Below are 14413 nucleotides of genomic sequence, written 5' to 3'. Positions count from 1 at the left end.
CCCTACAGTTGCACTGGCATGCAGAAGTTTACTACCTCTCAATACAGAGGCTCTATCTAGTCACTGTGGCTAGTAGCTGTTGGCAAACCTACTTTTGACGCATTTCCGAATCTTTTCAGGCCAATTAAAGTAGGAGGAAGTTTGTTCACTTACCATGAAATTCCTTTCTTGGAGGTTTTAGGGTAGGGCAGTCACAACCAATGAGAAGTAGCTCCTCCCTGGAGACAGTCAAGGTCATTATCCTTTTTGACAACTCCTAGGGGAAGGGCTTAGACTCCCAGACCAGTCCAGAAGCCATGTACTTCCCAATAACTATATAAAGCTTAAGAAAATATGTGGCAGGGTATAAGCTTTCGTGAGTTACTGCTCACTTCTTCAGATACCTGAATATCTGAATCCGAAGAACTGAGCAGTGACTCATGAAAGTTCATACCCTGCCACGTATTTTGTTAGTCTTTAAGGTGCTACTGGACTCTTGCTCTTTTCTACTGCTACAGACAGACTAACACGGCTACCCGTCTTGATAGATAAAGCTTACTAACTCCAACAGCCAATGATTAAATGAAACAACAAGAGAACAGGAGAAAAATAAGAACCCATGCTTCAAGATTCTCCCTCCAGGACTCTGACAGTAGGGAGGGCCTGACTGCCCTACCCTAGGACTATCAAGAAAGGAGCCTCATGGCAAGTGAACAAACTTTTCAATTTCCAGTGGTCCAGAGAGGGGCAGTCAACAATCAATGAGATATACAAAGTATATATTTGTATATCTAAGGCAGGCTACTTGAAGTCTAACCTGCCAAAATTTGTTGGAGGACTGTACTTCCAAAGGAGGCATCAATGGATGCGTCCATGTCAATGTAGCAGTAGCAGGTAAAGGTATGCACCGATTTACATGCAGCTGCCAGGAAGACCATCTCTAAGGTAGGAAACACCCTGTATGGATCAGAGGTAACCATTCCACTACGGTAATGAGCCATAACTTCCACTGGGGGTTCCAACTTCCTAGCTTTATAGGACAGAGCAATACAACCTCTTCACCTTTCCAGGGTAGACACCAAATCCAGGAACCTATAGAAGTCTACCTGAAGGAAATAAACGGGGAGTCAGACCTCCTCATGGCATTACTGTTCTCAATATAAACTCAAGGCCCTCTATGATATCCAAGCAACATCACTCCCTTTCCTATGGATGTTTGGGATTAGGGCAAAAGGAAGGCAAAACAATTTCCTCAATTTGTGGAAGCAGGGATTAACTTGGGAAATTCCATCGGCCGAAGTAATTTCCACAAAAATACAATTTTGAACTTGATTTCATTCAACAAAGTAATTAAAATCCTGTCAGCTTTGTTGAATGAAATCAAGTTCAAAATTGTATTAGCTTATTTCCCTAATAGCTTATTACCCTAAACTGCTGTCAGTAAGCCTCCAGGCTGTCCGCTTTAGCATGTCTGGTTGAGGATGGAATATGAGTTCCTGAGAGAGAAGGTGCCTCCCTCCTTGGAAGTCATGGCCCAGAGGACTACTGATCAAATCCTGGAAACATATCTGATAAGGCCAGAATGGTGCTACCAGGACCACCTGTCTGCCTCAGGAAGGATAACAGTGTTAAAAGTCAGGTATGCCACTGGAGCATTAACCCCTGGGAGCATGAAATGGTCATCTGCTTCTGGAACCAGGTAACAGGAATGTGAAATAATGGTGGTTGGGCTTGCGTCTTACAGGAGCCTCATATTTGGTCTTGATGACCTTGATGACAATCAATGGGAAAGGAAGACCTTGAGAAGAAGTTCCTGCAGGAGGAAAGGCCCTAGGTGATCCAGTGGGTCTACCTGGATTTGGTTCTTCTGACTCCTTCTTGCTGTGGAGAACCTTGGGAAGCAATTTAGAGAAAACCTGCTGCAGAAAGAGCTATGTTTGCATGGCTGTCACCAGAGGTTTCTCTTCCTCAGAGGAGAGGAGGAACTGGACTTCAGAATCTGGGTCCAATAAGAGACCATGTTCTCTACATCCTGCAGAAGAAAGAGACCTGTGCCCATGCAAATCCCTAGGGCCTGGAATGAAGGGCTAGGACAGGCATGTCTGGAAGACTGGGCACGTTTCTCCTCTTTACACCCTTGGCAGACCTGGAATCAGAGAGGGACCAGCTTTTGCTTCTAGATGCCTTTGGGCCCTCTGTATTGAATGCCCACCAGCACTGTACTTGTGGAGGTGCAAATTTCCTTCTGCATCTCTCTCTCAATCCAGGTAAAAAGATTAGAATGAATATTCTTGCCTGATAAATTGGGCACTTACAACTCCCCTGTTTGTCCTGTCTAGAGGGGTAGCAGCCCTGTTATCTGGAAGGAGAGGGGGAGGGGCTAAGCTGGAAAGGAAAAGGCCCTCTTTTGTCAGAGCCCTGTTGTGCACCAAAATCAGTCAGCCCAGCATGTTCCGACATCTTGCCTTGCTCCCTGTTGCCAGTCTATAGTCCCTGCTTACCTGTTCTGGAAGGTTATGACAAGAGGGATGTTCTGCCACAGGCTCCTAGAAACACAGGGCAATGCCGGAGGAACGGATAAAGCCCTGAAGCCTGCCCGTATGTCCCTAATTCCAGTGGAACAAGTGCAACCTTGTTGTGCCTTTTTCAGGTCCAGTGGGAAGTTGGGTGGGGTGCCAGAGGGAATGACAGGGAAAACTCCTGGGTGAAGCACAGAGTCTCCACCGCCTTCCCTCCTTCCCAGGAGCAGAACCCTGGAGGTGGGGGGGGATCTCGCCTCTACCGGACAATTCAATGCCTGCTCCCAGTTGAAAGGTACCCGTCACTGAGACCCTCAAATAAGACAAAAAGGGGGAGTCAGAAAACAGAAAAGGCTGTGGAGACAAGGAGTCACTGCATTCTTTATATTTCTTTGCACAGTCAACGATCATCTGTCTGCTAGCCACATAGGGCTAAAACTGAAGGAGAACTCCCTTCCACTGGGAGTCATTAAAAATGGCTAATGACACTGAGTGCTTCCTAGGAGGAGCTTCTTCCCACTGGTTGTGACTGCCCTACCCTGGACCACTGGAGAAAATACTTCCTTTAAAAAATATATTTTTATTGCTTTTATTTACTACATCCTAAGGGAAAGGAGCAAAGGAAGCTCTAAAACTAATACAGAAGCTAAATTAAGACAAGGATCATATTTCACAAATTACATTCCTATATATCAGACCTACAATAATAACAAAGGTACTACGTCAAGGTATTAATTTCTAGATTAAGCTGGCTCGAGTCTTTAATACAAATCTATAGGTGCTTTATAGTCAATTATGTTCTATTGAACTTCCAGTTTATTTTCCACGCTTTTTCTTCTTGTATTTCGTTTTAATTTTAAGTGGTTTGGGAACAGCTTCTCCTTTTTCTGAATCCGAGACCTCAGAGGTACTGCCAGAGCTACTTGATGTATTTTCTGATTCAGTCACTTTTATCATCTTCTTCGTTGTTGTCCTCAGTCTTTCTTTCATCTTTGTTCAGGTTTTGTTGCTGTTCCAAAACATTTTTCGCTTTCTGAACAGAGTCAATCTTGGTCCTTCTGGAAATGTCCATCTGTATGAAATTGAGTTATTATGAAGGACGAAAGTTAAGTCTTTGTAATGTCACCTTCACTTCCACACCACAAATGAAATATCCTTTAAAATTTTCACTTCTTTATCTTTTACTTTCAAGGTTTTCCCAGATGTAGCTTTCAAAACAGCTTCTCTGGTAGATCTCTTGGAGAATTTCACAAAGGTAGCTTATTTTTCTTGATGAAATCCAGAGGTCATTTCGGGGGGGATCGCGGGGGATCGCAGTTCCCCCGGGTGAGGTACGTGGGCCGGGGCACATGATGAAGCCCCGCCCCATGCTTCCGGCCGCCCCGCTTCCGGCCCTCATTCAGCCAGGAGGAGGCAGGAGAAGAGGGAGGGTAAGTTGCTTCCTCCCTGCCTCTCCCCACCCCTGCCTGCCTGGGGCCAGGGAGGGCCTCATCCATGGCCCATCGCTACCCGTTTACTACCGGGTTTTCCCCGGTGTCTTTTAACTCCGCTTCTGCTGTGAAGAATGAGTTATGCTAATGAGTTCCCCTAGCTCTTTTTCTACGAAACGACCCCTGATGAAATCTAATTAAGTCAGATAAGTCAGATCCATATTGTTTTGCAGTACATCTTGTTTACGTTCTGTAATTGGTACTAATGCTTAAAAGTTCTTTTAAATTTTCTCCTTATGGTTCTGGAATGCCCTGAAAGTGCAAGACATACATTGATCTTTCCATTTGGAGCTGCAACAGTTGACCTTTATCTGAGATTCTCTCTTTTTCCACTTCTTCCAGTTTCTGTTTAATATATTTTGTTTTTGTCTCAACTTTCTTAACGGCCTTCTCAGTATCATCTGCTCTTTTATCCATCCGTGTCAATTGCTTTTGGACTCCATCCAGCTTGCTGTTGATATTTGACATCTGCTCCAGCAGAGGGCGCAATGCCAGTGCCAGCATATTTGGAAAGTCAGCAGCTGCTTCCTGTGTCTGGGAAGTAGTCGTTGGTTGATTATTTCCTGTGAGAGGCTTCTTTTCCGGCGCCATTCTTCTCCCTCTACCAGACATTGTTTACACAAGGAGAAAGTTTTTAAAGTTAAAATGAAAGTTCTCCGATTTGAAAACGCTTTGGACTATTTTCGGTCTCGTTTGCTGTCTGTTACGGTCAGTTTCACTTTTTTCCTCCCAGTTTATCGTTCAGGAACCATTTAATTTCGTTGGGGGGGGATATCCCCAACTCCTCCCCTGCCCACCACTTATCTCATGAACTGCTGTCGTTCACCTTAAAGGCTCAGCCACTTCTAGAGGAGATAGTTTTATCGCCTTTAAGTTATTGTAGGAGCTCATTCACGCTGGATCACTTGTTCACTTCCTCTAGTAGCCAGCTCTAGTCGCCATGACGGCTTCGTGGCAGCAAGACTTCTCGGAGTAAGGAGAGCCCCAATACCTCGGCCGTCGCCTCAGAAGGGGCTCTCCTTGCACTCCAGGCCAGGAGTCCCCTACAAGGACTCTGGGGGGGCTCGGACCCATCTGGGACCCCTCCTGTCCGCCTCGGCACGTACCCATCAGAGCTTGATGGGACATGTCCAACCCGTGAGTCGCCAAAACCAGAAACCAATACTTCCTTTTATTAGTCCTGAATCTACAGGCCCTTCAACTTCATTTGATGCCTACAAATTCAGCTGTATCCAACTGTATCTTTGCCCTGAACATTTTTATTAACCTCTACCATATCCTCCCGCCAATCATCTTATCTAAACTGAAAAGTCCCAAATGTCTTAGTCTACTAAGTCTACTAAGTACGAAGAGCCAATTTGATGTAGTGGTTCAGAGCAGTGGGCTCTAATCTGGAGAACCGGGTTTGATTCGCCACTCCTCCTTATGAAGCCAGTGGGGTGACCTTGGATCAGACACAGTTCTATCAGAGCTGTTCTCTCAAGAGAAATTCTCATAGCTCTCTCAGCCCCACCTACCTCACAGGGTGTCTGTTGTGGGGAGAGGAAGGGAAGGTGATTGCAAGCCGCTCTGAGACTCCAAGTGAAGGGCAAGGTATAAATCCAACTCTTCTTCTTCTACTTACTCACAGGTAAAGTGTTCCAACCCCTTGATCATTTTGTTGTCCTTTGCTGCACCTTTTCCACTGCTACAATATCCTTTTTAGATACTGAGTATACAACTCTATAAAGTATTCCAAATGCAGATCCACCATAGCTTTATACAAGGTCATTATAATATTGGATATTTTGTTTGCAATCTCTTTCTTAACAATCTCCAAAACAGAATTTACCCTTTTCACTGCTGCTGCTCACTGAATAACATTTACATCAAGGTATCTGCCATAGCCCCATGATACCCTTCCTGTTCAGTCACTGATATATATCTGAAGATAGGGGTTTTTTTGTCTCAATGCTCATTACTTTACACTGCACTAAACCTCATTTGTAACACTGTCTCCCACTCACCCATTTTGGAAAATCCATCTCAAACTGGCTCTTTTTATTCCAAATAATTTTGCCACCTACCTGTTCACCCCAAATTCCAGATAATTTTCTAAGAGATTAACAACCATTGGTCCCAATATCAATTTTTGCGGAACCCCATCGCTTTTTTCTTGTCATTATGACAAATGGCCACTTACTCCTATAATCTGCTTCCTATTTAACTAGTTTCTAATCCACAAGACAAACTGTCCTCCAATCCTAAAACTGCTAAGTTTATTTAGTAGCCTTTGGTAAGGAATTTCTGAATCATCTTTTTTATTTTTTATTTTTTTGTAACAAGGACACAAAATAGATAGCCATGATAGCTAAATGGCACCTCTATATGCAGAGGCAGTATGCCTTTAAATAACTGTTGCTGAGGGTAATGGTAAAAGACAGTTGGCTTTCATACCCCACATGGGGTTTTCAAACAACATTTGGCTAGACACTGCTGAAAATAGGACAGTGGGGCCAGATAGACTCTGGGTCTGATCAAGTCTCCTTTAAAAAACCACATAAGATATGGCTTACTAACAGACTTCTACAATATTTTCTATGTCCACACCACATGAGATGACCATTTAAAGCATTTTTATACCACTTTCCTAAAGGTAAAGGTAAAGTTTCCCTTGCTCGAAAGCCAGTCGAGTCCGACTCTAGGGTTGCGGTGCTCATCTCCGTTTCAAAGCCGAAAAGCCAGCGCTGTCCGAAGACATTTCCGTGGTCATGTGGCTGGCATGACTAAACGCCAAGGCGCACGGAACGCTGTTACCTTCCCACCGAAGTGGTCCCTATTTATCTACTTGCAATTTCTTGCTTTCGAACTGCTAGGTTGGCAGGAGCTGGAACTAGAGACGGGAGCTCACTCCATCATGCGGCACACTCGGGTCTCGAACTGCTGAACTACCGACCTTCCACAGCCTGCAGTTCAGCGTCTTAACCACTTGAGCCACCGCAGCTCCATTACCACTTTCCTACTAAAGGCCATTTACAATGCAAAAGCATGGTTTGCAACAAAAAAGAAAAAGCACAGGAAAGTAAAGGACAATAAGTAAACTCCTTGCAAGTAGTAATTCCCCTCTTATGATGGAATTAATTTCTCTCACACCAGTAGATGTGATAAGGCCCCTGATGAACAAACCAGGAGAACAAATATAGTCCATGATACATTCAGCTATTAATCATTTTCTCAGCCCTATTAGACAGCAGTAATAATATAACAGGGGGCTGGGGGGGGGAATGGGAAGCGTGGTGGAGCAGCAGAGAGTGAGGAACCAAGCAGCTATCCAATTGTTTTCGATACAAAGAACTTCTTGGTATTCTAAACAGCTGTGGACAATCTTGAGTCTACAATAAATACAGTAAAAAAACTGATATTCCTCAAGTCTTGCTCTGACAGGAGCAAGACTCAGACGCAGGAAAAGGTAAGCATTTCTCCATACGCATAAAATTACTCACCATTAGGTCGAACTAGAAGCACAAGTTCCCCTGAGTGCCTCTCACAGCTAGCTTTAATAAACATGACAACTTGATCATGGGTATGTTCTGATATATCCCTGCCATTGATCAGCACTACCTGGTCTCCTTCATTCAAACGAGGAACACAAATGTCAGCCTGCAACATGAAATGTTTCATGAAAAAAGTGCTACAGAAAGGACTCTTCCCCCCCCCCACGCCGCTCTTATTTTTAAGTAAGTGCTTAAAGCAGCAGTTCCGAAACTTGGCCAGGAGCCAGAAGAGGGTCAGGGCTCTTCTACAGATGGGTTGCGATGCTAAGATGGCAAGACCAGGGTAACTGGGAAAGGAGCCTCTGGGGGGCTTGATGGAAAATTGGAGTTTGCATCTGCGGGTTCTACAAAACAGCCAATATTACTTTCAATGTTCCCTCTAAGCTCAGTTAGTGTGAGCTAGCTCACAGTTTTTTAGCCTCCAGCTCACACATTTTTGTCTTAGCTCAGGAAGGATGGCTCCAGAGCAAACCATTTATGCAGTAGCCAAATTGCTCACTCACAACTTTAATGCCAGGAGCATTAATTTTTGCTCACAAGACTCCACAGCTTAGAGGGAACATTGATTACTTTGTTGTTCATTAATGCTATATATTTACAAACACCAAGCATGAAAAATAAAATGAACTTTTTTGGTGTTCATTATTGAGTTTTATGTCAAGGAAGGGGGAAAATATCATCACGATATTTTTACATGGGTTCCGAAAAAGTAGTTTCAAAGTGGGGAACCATCGTCATAAAGAACCCACATCAGAGAGAAGAATCTGATATTAGTCCTCTCAAAATAATGTCACAAAATATGTCGCAGTTATAGAAGAAGACTTATATTATGGCTCCCATTGCATTATCCTGATAAGAGCTGATATCACAGATAATTTTCCCTTTATAATAATTAAACTATGCTGGCAGAAGAAAAACAAGGCAAACATGATCATTATCAAAAAGAAATGTCAGACAAAAATAATTTTCAAAGGTACATGATGCAGAGCTCTAAAATAGCACACACAGAAATGCAAAAGAAATATACCAAATTCATGTCATCTTAGCAAATAAAAAATTTAATTGTTAAAATTCACAACCTACTACTCTGCAACAATCTACTCTGCAACAATCTGAGCCTAATGAAAAGCTTTGTAATATAAGAATAAAATCTGTGGGAATGTGTTTGATTTCAATGGTTTTCCTTATATCAACAGCCATCAACGTTTTCTCCTTCAGCAATAAAGGTATAAAATCTTGACTTGTAACATGTAAGGCTCACAAATGATCACACAACAAGGCATCATTGGACACCAGCACCAAATATTGCTCTTGGTTCAAAGATTTCACCAGAATTAATTCAGATTCTGCCAGTGCTCACAACTATTGTTACTGACAAGAGAAGGCTTAGTTTTCAGTTACTGTATTTTAAGCCTTTTGTTTCCCATGGGGGGGCGGGGTTCATCTTCCACTCACATCCACTGATCCACTGAGTGTGAGAGGTGATTCACCGTGCACACCGGGAGAGTACTGCAAAAAGCATGCCAACTCATTTACCAGCATAGAGGAATGGCAGCAAAACTGAGCTGGAAGGACTTGCTGGCTAGCTTTAGGAATTGTACCTCCTTGGCCTGGCAAATGGTAACCAGTGGTAGGAAGAGATGGGATACATTTGGTCCTCTACTGACCCATGTTCTGTGCTCAGAACAGTAATCCACATCAGCTTTTGCTTCTTCCCATGCTTCAGAATAGAGCTGCCTAGTAGTTCAACTTTTTCCACCCAGGACAGCAAAACTCAAAAAGCAGTGGATTTTACAGCAGTTTAGCACAACTTGGGTTTGTGGACAAATTACATAGGGAAGGATAAAGAAAGTAGTTAATTTTCAATGGCCCTGCTGGACTATAGATGTAAAACCTTCTATTGGAGAAATGTGACTTCCTGCCCTTCAAAAACATTGTGAAGCGGGTGGGCAGTTTAACAGTACATCCCTAAGGAGAGTTACATCCTTCTAAGCCCACTGATTTTAATGGGTTTAGAAGAGTGTAAATCTTTTTAGGAATGCACTGCCAGCTGGTATATTTAACTCAGCCTTTTCCTAATAGTTTGACTCCTAGAGGGCGATTAAAAATGCCTTTTAAAATTTGAAACAGAATGATCCGATACTACTTGTGAACAGTCACAATGCAAAGAGGTGCAAAAAGTGAAAGAAATTATTTTCTTCTGTATTGGATATTGTTTATTTTATATTAATTGTTATGTAATAAACTTTATTTACACTGCTACGTTCTAAGGAGGGTTTGTTTTAAATTCAGGTGCATGATGCCGATCATCTGTTTTTATGTATGACCTTCTGTTTTTAGGGGGTAGTCTTACATTCAGGGTCATCTTCCCTTAGAGTAAATGCAGTATTTATGCTATAGACAAATTATTAGTTGGGCATATGAACACAACCACAGTAAAGGTAAAGGTTCCCTTGCTCGAAAGCCAGTCAAATCCGACTCTAGGGTTGCGGTGCTCATCTCCGTTTCAAAGCCGAAGAGCCAGCACTGTCCGAAGACGTTTCTGTGGTCATGTGGCCGGCATGACTAAACACCAAGGCGCACGGAACGCTGTTACCTTCCCACCGAAGTGGTCCCTATTTACCTACTTGCAATTTCTTGCTTTCGAACTGCTAGGTTGGCAGAAGCTGGAACTAGAGATGGGAGCTCACTCCATCATGCGGCACCGGGTCTCGAACTGCTGAACTACTGACCTTCCACAGCCTGCAGTTCAGCGTCTTAACCACTTGAGCCACCACAGTTCCCTCACAACCACAGTACTTCCAGGTTATTTCAAGATACCACCCAGCGATCTTCTTCTCATCCCCACACAACTACATCATCAACAATGCATTAATAGATTGTTCAAGGACTAGTCTACATTTTTTGAGTCCAGTGGCACCTTTAAGACCAACAAAGTTTTATTTCAGATATAAGCTTTCGTTTGTGAGCACACTTCTTCAGGTATCAGGTATCTGAAGAAGTGTGCTTGCACATGAAAGCTTATACCTTGAATAAAACTTTGTTGGTCTTAAAGGTGCCGCTGGACTCAAACTTTGTTTTACTGCTTCAGACCAACATGGCTACCCACCTTTGATCTATACTACATTTTGTAGAACTAAAAGACCAAAAAGAGAGAGGCGTTCATTATGAAGTATATTTCCCCCACAACTCTGTCCCTATAGAAGCTCCTTATGGGATACATATGGACAAAAAGCCATGTGAACTGGGAGGCTGCCTACAGAAGAGGGAGAAATAGCCCCTTTCTGATCCCAGCTGTTTGTCAGTGTGGGTCCCATAACTTTCAGTGTAATCTTTCAGTGGCTGAAATTGCTATTGTGACAAGAATGTGGGAAAAATCCATATCCACCAGTGCCTTCCACTGGCAGTTGGTTGGATCTAAACTCATGAATTCTTCTACAACAAAGTGCAAAAGATTTTGTCTTAGATTCCTGTTCTATGTATGGGAAATCCTTTGATCTAGTCAAGAGATAAGCAACTTAAATACTTTATTCATCAAGAGATAAGCAACTTAAATACTTTATCACCACAGGTATCTTTACAGACTTCTGATAACTTACTGGTGTTCCTGGAGCTACTCTGGACACTATGACGGGCATTTTCTGGTCATATCCACCCTTTAAAAGAGAGGGCAATAATCATTAAAGAACATAAAACACAGAAGTATATCCAAAAATAAGAAAGGGTTGGTTTTATTTGTACCTTTACATTGAAACCAAATCTTCCATTTTCATCAGGCCTCATTCTGATCAGAACAAGGTTATCATGAGGAATCCCACCATTGGGCTGAAAACAAGAACATAATATTGTTATTGCTTCTCTATTTTGAATTTCTTTAGAGAACTCCTCTCAAATCACAAGGTGGTCCTTAATTCCCCCCAGTCTATTACTGATTAGGTAATGAGCCTGAGGAACCAACAAGCAGCAGGAAGGCTACATTACTGGAAGACACGTTATGCATATGTGTAATTTTAATAAATTAACAAATTGCTTGTAGAGGACACTGACTTACAGTCACTGAGAATTTTTATTATAACCAAGCAAGCAAGTTTGAGGTAGCATCTTACTGTAGATTTTTCTGGAGATGACGAATCATATGTTTCATTTATATGGTTATCCAATTCTTGTTGTGAATGTGAATAATGAATTTGGTTCCAGCTGTTCTTTTTAGACTGTTTGGGTGGCAAAGCAGGAGGCTGCCCATCTACAGGGGTTTCTTGAGATCTATACAGAAAACAAACACAAAAGACAATTCTGAGATATATTTTGGAAGCTCTGAAGGCCATGATAAACAGAATCTGTCACTTAAGAAGCTCATAATCAAAACTGTAGAATTTTGGCATACGGAGTGGTGTACAGTACATATAGTGATCAATACGTTTCAGTGATCAACACAACATGGAAACTGCAGGCAGAACACTTAAAAGAAAACACTGAAGTGACATTTTTCTATGACTTACAAGCATTTTTAATTAAAAACTAGGAGATATTCCACAATAAATTCTAGTATAAAATGAAATTTCTTATACAATAGATTTAATTGTACCTTACTATAAAATTTAGGGACAATACAGGAGATGAAAAGGCCACAATAATACACTGGTTCTCTCAAAACATGGAATAGTCTGCACAGTAGAGAACAACATATGGCACTTACCATGAAGGGTCCTTCTCTTCTGAGGACAGGAGGACATCATTAGTGTTTCCCACCATCCAATCAAGGAGGCAGGAAATCAATTTCTTCCTCTTCCTGTGGAGTGGGAACATCCAAACCTCAGTTTGGGTATCTCCGAGCAGTCTCACTAGAAGAAAAGACTCTCACTCTCTGGTAGTCAACACTATTCAAGGATGTAGATGAACATAACAGTAACAGTTGAAAGAACAAGCATAGAGAGCAACCAGGATACAAGCATAATAAGATCAGGCAAGAATGACACAAGGGTAGCAGCAAAAAAAGGAAGAAACAGACTGAGGACCGGTGGCAATGCCTGTGGGAGGGGCAAGATGTCCTCCTGTCCCCAGAGGAGAAGGACCCTTCATGGTGAGTGCCAAAGTTCATTCTCCCTCTGAGGCAGAGGGCATCTTGGGTTCTCCCAAAGCAGTGAACATACTAGGGTGTGGCATCATTGTCTTCCTCAACCACATGCTGCAACACTTTTCTGCCGAATGCTGCATCTGCTGAGTCATACACATTCAGACTGTAATGCCAAACAAATGTTGAAATGGAAGACCACAAGGCTGCTCTGCAGACCTCTTCCACTGAAGCCTGTTTGGCGAACACCACATTGGTGGCTGTGCATCTTACAGAGTACACTGTTATACCCTTGGGAACGTCAACCTTGAGTGCTTTATATGCCTCTGAGATGCCTTGTCTGATGGCCTGGCTGATCTCTGCTTTAGACATTCATTTTCCCAAGTTGGGTGGAGAAATGCTGATGAATGTGGAGTCAGTCTCCCGAATTTGTTCCTTCCGTATCAGATAAGCTCTGAGCGCTCTTCTCACATCTAATGTGAGCCAGGATCACTCTCTGGGATGCAAAGGGTTTGGACAGAAGGATGGAAGAAATATTTCTTGTGCTCTGTGGAACCTGGAGGGAACCTTGGGTAGAAAGGTAGGATCCATCTGAAGGACCACTTTATCTTTGTGGAATACACGGAGCTCCAGCTTAGTGGACAAGGTGCTCAGTTCTGAATCCCATCTGCCCATTGTCACTGCAACCAGGAACAAAGTTTTTTAATCTCAAGCATCTCAATGGAATGTCCCTGAGAAGTTCAAAGGGGGCCTTCGTTTTAGTTAAGAGGACGGTGTGAAATCACCAGGTCGGGAACCTGTGTACCAGGGTGGCAAATGTAGGGTGGTTCCCCTCAAGAATCTGTGGATATGAGGATGAGTGGATAAACTGGACCCTTCTACCTGTGGAAGAACTGAAGCTAGAGCAGCAGCTTGCCTTCAAAATGTAGCTGGTTTCAGTTCAGACTTTAGGCCATCTTGTAGGAATTCTGGTATCGACTGGATCAGGGGTTATAATGGAACTATCACCTTTTTCCTTCATCACCTGTGAAAGGCCTTCCAGGAGGCATTGTATATCCTGGTAGTTGAGTCCTTCCTGGAGACCATTAGAATATCTGTTACTTCTGGAAAGTAGCCTAACTTCATGAATGTGCTCCATTCAACCTCCACACAGTCAGCTGCAGTCATTCTTGATGGGGGTGCCACAATGGTCCCTGGACCAGCATGTGTAGAGACAATGGGAGACAAAAGGGTGATGTGACTGACATCCACTGTAGGGTGGAGAACCAAGGCCACTGAGGCCACCAAGGTGCTACTACGAGGCCTTCCGCCTTCTGTTGGCTGATCCGTCTGAGTGTTGTTGTTGTTGTTATTATTATTATTATTATTATTTTCAATTTATATCCTGCCCTGGGTGGGTCACAACAATAAATTCCATTACAGTCTAATAGGAGTTTGGGGGTCTGCCCTACAATGGTTTTCCTCCTTTCTCCGCTATTGGGGACAAAGGGTGGAGCTTGGTGATGGAATATCCCCGTGGTACCCACTTGGTTGTGGAGTGCCACAAGGGGCAATTCTCTCGCCAATGTTATTCAATATCTATATGTACCCCTCGCCCAGTTGATCCAGGGGGTTGGGCTGGGATGTCATCAATGCGTCGACGACACCCAGCTCTATCTGTTGATGGAAGGCTGCCCAAACTCTGCCCCAGAATATCTGACTAGGGCATTGGAGGCTATGGCTGGATTGTTACAGCAGAACCAGTTGAAACTTATTCCCACTAAGATGGAGGTCTTGTACTTAAGTCGGGGGGTGGGGAGTTGAGTTGGAAATCAGGCTGAC

General features: G+C 43.1%; 1 protein-coding gene across 1 annotated transcript in view; it reads right to left on the bottom strand.

Moving 5' to 3' along the window:
• PTPN4 (protein tyrosine phosphatase, non-receptor type 4) overlaps window positions 1-11784 on the bottom strand; it is a gene marked incomplete at its 5' end in the record, with an annotated part of 66259 nt that extends 54475 nt beyond the window's left edge. Inside the window, 4 exons of the mRNA XM_015406991.1 lie at window positions 7471-7627; window positions 11121-11177; window positions 11263-11346; window positions 11628-11784. Of these exons, the coding sequence (XP_015262477.1) occupies window positions 7471-7627; window positions 11121-11177; window positions 11263-11346; window positions 11628-11784 (455 nt within the window). The remainder of the gene's footprint in view (window positions 1-7470; window positions 7628-11120; window positions 11178-11262; window positions 11347-11627) is intronic.
• Window positions 11785-14413: the final 2629 nt, after the last annotated feature.

The sequence above is a fragment of the Gekko japonicus genome, unplaced genomic scaffold, assembly GCF_001447785.1.
Source record: "Gekko japonicus isolate JY-2015 unplaced genomic scaffold, Gekko_japonicus_V1.1 scaffold1847, whole genome shotgun sequence".
NCBI lineage: Eukaryota > Metazoa > Chordata > Lepidosauria > Squamata > Gekkonidae > Gekko > Gekko japonicus.
Note: the sequence above shows the minus strand (reverse complement) of the source record. Positions and strands in the feature narration are given on the sequence as shown.